The sequence below is a fragment of the Pseudoliparis swirei genome, chromosome 9 (genome assembly GCF_029220125.1).
Source record: "Pseudoliparis swirei isolate HS2019 ecotype Mariana Trench chromosome 9, NWPU_hadal_v1, whole genome shotgun sequence".
Classification (NCBI taxonomy): domain Eukaryota; kingdom Metazoa; phylum Chordata; class Actinopteri; order Perciformes; family Liparidae; genus Pseudoliparis; species Pseudoliparis swirei.
The window spans coordinates 17,194,613-17,201,084 of NC_079396.1; the positions used below are offsets into that span (position 1 = coordinate 17,194,613).

The 6,472-nt window shown below is 40.8% G+C and overlaps 1 protein-coding gene across 1 annotated transcript; it reads right to left on the reverse strand.

Annotated features, from left to right (window-relative positions):
- nr4a1 (nuclear receptor subfamily 4, group A, member 1) lies at positions 1-6,238 on the reverse strand. The gene is made up of 7 exons (XM_056423267.1): positions 6,156-6,238; positions 3,012-3,801; positions 2,769-2,898; positions 2,417-2,580; positions 2,121-2,323; positions 1,830-2,008; positions 1-1,363 (listed from the first exon to the last, which is right to left on the reverse strand). The coding sequence occupies exons 2-7, from the start codon at positions 3,789-3,791 to the stop codon at positions 1,107-1,109; spliced, it is 1,713 nt and encodes a 570-aa protein (XP_056279242.1). The 5' UTR covers positions 3,792-3,801; positions 6,156-6,238; the 3' UTR covers positions 1-1,106.
- Between the last annotated feature and the right edge of the window lie 234 nt (positions 6,239-6,472).

Genomic DNA, 6,472 nt, shown 5'->3' on the forward strand with positions numbered 1-6,472 from the left:
TTGGAATATACAAATATACATTTTATTTCATGTTTATTTGCAGTCAAATATAACTTCTGAGTATTTAAAAATAACCCCAAACAATTGACATTTTCCCCAAACTGCGGAACACAGTTTATAACTTTACATTACATTTCATTTAGCTGACGCTTTTATCCAAAGCGTCTTACAATCATACACCGTAGACACAGCTACGGGGAGCAATTTGGGGTTAAGTGTCTTGCTCAAGGACACATCGACTAGGGTTAGCAGAGCTGGGGAACGAACCGTTGATCCGTTGATTGAAAGACGGACCACTGCTAACAACTAACCCACATTTTATGTGGCAACAACACCAGCAGGTTTAAAACAGATTCAAAATAATCAATATATCCAGTGTACAATACACAGTTTATTAGCTGCACAATGCCAATTCATGATACATGAATGATAACACTAAATGATTCGGTCGGTTTAACCTACTGTACGATCACCAAATCATATGGTGGCATTAGATATACAGCAAACTGGAGCTCTCAGGGACTCATGCTTTACATATTGATGTGTGGTCTCACCAAACATCAGTTTGAAAATGTATTTCAAAGTGTATCAGTGGTTCTGTGAAAAAAATTTAAAACTTCCTGGAGCACTTGAAGTATTTAATCTAAACTTAAATATAATAAACTTTTTTTAATCAATAAGCGGAAGATATAAAAATGCTTTGTACCATTTTTTTTATCTGCAACTCACAGTTAAAAAAATTTCATTAAAAAAGCAAAATGATTGCACTTATTATATGAAATGATGGTGCATACATGATTTGTATTCAGTTTGTAACTGCTTTTTGAGCACCTTCTTATATGTAAACAGTCCCATTTTGGTCCATTAACTTGTCTGTCTGCAGAGTAGACGAGTTCCTGGAAAAACAAACTAAGAAGAGCAACTTGTGATGGCTCCACGTACATGCTGCTTCTGCAAGTTTTACAACTCATTCGCTTTATAACTCAGATTAGGCCTTTTCCTCTAAAACTGCATAACCCTTGAGGATTATTTTTCTTCGGTCTCCTCGGTCTGTTCTCTTTCGCTCTCACATGAACTCCAGATTATTTACATCACAGCTCTCACACTCAAAACGGAAGCGTATCCATCAAGATTTTGTCCACAATCTGTGGTGGGGGAACAAGAACTTCTAATTTGAGGTAAAATATACGCTGGTAGCCTTGAGTGCACAGAGTCCTGAGCTCAGGCAGCTTCCCAAGAATTCTGGACAAATAATTTGGACGCAACGAGTCAGAGCTGCTTCCAGAGATGTGATCTTTAAGACAAGTGACGAGCTGGTTCTGCAAGTCCTCCACACGTTTTGGCTCCTTGAGACCATGTCGGTCTGCAGGAGAAAATAAGACACAGGTTTAAAGTGAAAGCCTGATGCGTCATTATCTTTAAGTACTTTAAAACACTGAATTGACAAATCTGATCAATAGAATGTATCACGTTTCTAATATTTTCCACTTTGCTCATTTAATTTGAATCGGCTATAAAAAGACTGCAACTCCAGGTTGATTTTGGTAAATATTTAGAGAAAACATGACCTGCTAATAAGTGGAATACTATACTGCTAAAGCGGACACACACTGGTGTTGTCAGAAGTGTTAATGCTGCTGCTGGGAAACAATCCCTTGGCTTTACATGCCAACTTGCATTGTTATGCATGGTTATGTTTAGTGTGCTGTGATATATTACTTATTATCTGCACTATAGAGTACATGAGGTTGTGTTACATTCTGTCATATACACCTGTCGTGCCAATTCTGTGTTGTGCAACAGCCTTAAAGAATGACTGAAGCTCCTACCAGCAATAATGACCAGGGCCGTGAGACAGGAGCAGGAGGAAATGTCGAGCTTCATGCGATGGAGACTTTGAGAAAACTCCAAGATGGATTCAATCCAGTCGCCAAAGCTTTGGACGCATTGCGTTTTGTGAAGCACGGCGCCATTACAGAAGATGAGCGTGTTCATTTCCGCATTGGAACTTTAAAAAGAAAAAAGAAAACAGTTTAATGATTTTCATCCAAGGCAGAGGGGAAATGACACGTAAACTGGAGAATGAGCATGATGGCATTTTGATAAGGGGCTGCACTCACCGATAAGCAAGACGCAGGATGAAGAGTTCGACAAACGCCGATTCCAGCAGCAGTTCCTGGTCTTCTGAGCAGAACTCAGAGAAACCTGGGATGCTTTTCGCCCACTTCCTTATGGTCTCAATTGAGGACGTGAGTAAGTCGTAAAATTGTTTGATGTCACTTACATCAATTTTCTGGTTCGGACTGTTTTCGGTCTCACCAAACTGAAATTGCAGACAGCAGAGAAGTTTAACCGATGCCTAAGTGGGTGATAAATATTTCCAAAGCATAGAAAAAGATTTTGTTCATTTTTTTACCTTGGAATAATCCAATTTCCCAATACCAGGGTTTGAGTCAATGTGGGCCCTCACAAGTGAAGCAATCATGCTCACTGGAGACACAGTGGTTATCACATCCTGGACAACTTTAGGCTTTGAAGGCAGGCGACCTCTTCGTCCTTTCAGGCTGTCCGTTCTCACAACTACAAATATTGGTGACATTAACAATAAACACAGTGCATTAATATGAGACATATTTAACAATAACAATAATAGAAACATTTGAAAGTTTACATATAAATATGGTAAACAAACAAACAACATTATGTTAGAACATTCATCTTCACCATTCTAATTTTAGGCCATTCATCTGGGTTTTTACTGAACTCACCTTCCCTCACCATGCCCACAACGAGACATTTTTGGAAACGGCAGAACTGACATCGATTCCGCCTCCTCTTGTCTACGGGACAGTCTTTGTTGCCAAGGCAAACATACTTGGAATTTTTTTGTACTGTACGCTGTGAAATAAAAAGAAGAATTAATCTTAACCTCAAAGACTGACACAATACATGCAAACATCTTTGCATAAAAATAAGGTGACTGCATGCATCAACAAAGTAAATCTTGTTACCTTGAAAAACCCTTTGCATCCCTCACAGGTGCGAACCCCATAGTGCTGACAGGAGGCATTGTCCCCACACACAGAACAGCAGCCCTCATTTCCACTGGGACTTTGAAATGTGGGTGATAAGCTCCCATCTAGCTGGTCTGTGCCATCGAGAATGCATGCTTGCTCCATCGCCAAGGCAGTGAAGTTCAGTGCTGACGGTTGAGGGTGGGTCAAAGTGAAAGGATCCTGCTCTTCTAAGGGTGGTTGATCCAAATGAGACATGTCCTCCAAAGACCCAAAAGGGAAGAAAGTGGGCTCTTGTGGCACTGAGGTGTCCTCTGACGCCCAGTATCCTGGACTGGATGAGTATGGACCGAAGGCTGAATCCCAGTTGGACACATGCTGACTCTGGAACCGGGAGGTTGAAGGAGACGGAGTCGATGTAGGGCTACCAAAATAATCTGACCCACAAGGGGACACAGCCTCATCATGGTAACTGAGCGTGAGCGCTCCAGGGTAGCAACCGTAAACCTGGAGTTCATCCAGCTTGAAGGGGATCTCCTGGCCAGACGATGGAGTGACGTGGGCAGGGTTTGCAGTGAACTGACATGAATATGCATCAAAGTCCCTGTGAGTGTCCACCAGGGAGCTGATGCTTGGCATGGATGGAGCAGAGAGGCGGTCCCGTTGGCTGCTCATATTCACAGTCAGCCTGGAGATGAAGTCTGTGCTCTGAAGCTCAGAGCTGCCAAGGCTGTTCTCATAAAGCTGAGATCCATGCTGGGGGTGTATGCAAGTCATGGCTGCACGACTGAAAAAGACATAATCAAAACTGTTAGAGCCAAACTGTTTTTTACTTTATCTTTAACTCAAGCCATGCCAGTTACCCAGTAAGGGGTTCTCTCTCTGTGCGTTGTGTACAGTGTTCTTGTGCTGGCATTTAATACACTAGTGTGGTACCCGTTCATAAATGCTTGTTCGCAATGGGCTGATTGCTTTTGCCCTGTTGTTGCTACGTTCTGGAGAACTGCTCAGCCAAACAACTTCACACTGATTCAATTAAAGGACAGACAGACATACATACATACATACATACATACATACATACAGAGGCTCTATCCATTTTAGTTTAATTTAAAAATTGTAATAAAATGTTACTTTAAGCTAAATTCGGTTACTATAATCCAACCAGAGACTTTAGGAATCTCCTGGGTGTGTGCATAGGGACCAGTGTTGGGCAAGTTACTGAAAATTAGTAATTAGTTATAGTTACTAGTTACTTCTTTTAAAAGTAATTGAATTACTTTACTGTGTATGTATATATAAAAAGTAATTAGGAAAGTAACTTTTTTTGCTACTTTTTTTTATCTTTTTTTTTTCATGATGAACAGTGAACAAACAAACAAACAAAATAATTGTAGACTATTTATTGCAATTAACAGGGCAACAGGCCTTCAAATCAAACAAAAGTACAAAAGTCCCTTTTTAGTTTTTTATACAACTTAACTGTCTCAGTGATTTAACAGTGTTTTTTTTACCACATTAGCCCAATGAAATAAAAGTAATTACCACAGTGTATTAACACTAATTAAAAAGAAAACAAAGGTTGAGGCCTGTGCTATATAATTGGGGGGGTACAGAGGGGTGTGAGTGTGATCTGGAGTCAGTTTGAGTCAGTTTGGGTATTAATTTTTTATTTTAAATAAATATTTTTTATTTAAAGATTTATTTATAGAATTAGCATTGTAAATAGGTCTACGGACCAGCGGACACAAACAACACAAGCGGCAAAGCAAAACCCCAAACACAACAACACTGGAAAGGCTGACAGTGTGTGGTGTGGCACCGTGCGTGCTGGTCGAGGCGCGGCGATTGATTGGCGGAGTAGAGGGAGGCGTGCCTGTGAGGGGGCGAGTAGAAGGAGAGGCGGGAAAACGGAAGGGGAACCGATGATGGGTGTGTGTTGTTGTTGATGTTTGTTGTTGATGTTCGCTGCTGTTGGAGGAAGCAGCTGTGGTGAGGAATAAGGGAGAATAATAACGTCGTCGTCGTCCCGTCTCCGTGTCATCAGTCGTCAACGTCCGAGACGTTACAAGATCATATATCCACCATGTGCCACCAGAAGCAGCTAAAGCAGCCTAAGCAAGCAGCCAAAGTGTCTGTTGCTTAAAGTAACCTTTTTTTTCGAGAAATTGAGAGTTTAAAATTTCTTTTAAAAACGAGTACATGTAAAAAAAAAACTGTTAAAAATTTCGTTACACACGCTCGTTTAAGTAAAAGTACAAATATTACACGGTAACACTGATAGGGACCCTGGTGGGGTTGCCCATAGGAGAAAACCAAGAAGGTGTTGTGGTCTAAAAAAGCAACCGTCGTAAATCATTGTATCATATTGTATATATAGTCAGCGGCACATGACTACAAGATACAAACAGGGGGGGTTGACTTTCAGAATGGGGATCACTACAACACAAGAGCCACATGTTAGATACATGAATGGCAAACAGTTTATTTTCCAAATGTTTCATATTCATTTAACACTGTTCATATTGTATATCTTAACACTTTACTTTCTACTCTTACTGCTAATACCATAGTTATTATATACCTCACTGTTAATTCTAAATATCACTCTGCAATTTACTGCACTTCTGTTCACACTACTGATGCTGTAGTGCATTTAGTTGTCTCAGTACTGTGTGCAATGACTATAAAGTTGACTCCAATTTGAATATGATACTTATTGGTCTATTGCAAAGACGTTTTCACATAGGCCTACCATGAATTTGCCTTGGTGTGTTGGTCCATAACAATAAAAATAGTGTGAGAAAATAAAAGCAAGTACTGCAAAAGTGTAGAAACATTCACAGTGCAAAGGTATACTATGCAAAATACAGACATGTACGGTTTTGTGCAGGGATGTGCTAAACATTGGCATAAGCTAACCCGATATATTTGTACAAAGTAGACTGTGACAAATGGGTGTAACAATGTGAGCTGTAAATACTTCACTTTGCTTTGTGCTGAAAAAGGAGAAGGGGCTGCTACTTTCTCTTCGATTTATACTAATTGTAATGCCCATGTGTCACTTGTAATATGTAAAAATAAATTAGGAGTTTCCGCATTCATGTAACATGTATTATTTAAAATAAACATATTTCCTACCTGTAAGGACCGTCTACAAGTGTTTTGAGCTGTCTGTACTCCACAAACAGCCGCCAGTCATCTTCAGTGTTTCCCAGCTGAGGAGCAAGTCCCTCGGCCACACATTTATACTCTCCTCTATTCTACCCATGACGCTTGCGAGGTTTCCACACAAGGCTGGGCGGTGGGCGGGGAGATTTCCAGCCTCCGTCCAATCACAGCGCGCGTTCGAGAGAATAGACGCTGGATGACGCACTTCGGGATTCCGTTGACGCGCGTGTGCCGAAGAACCGCAGCACTGTCCTCCCGAAACACACGAACGCACGCACACGCAGAGA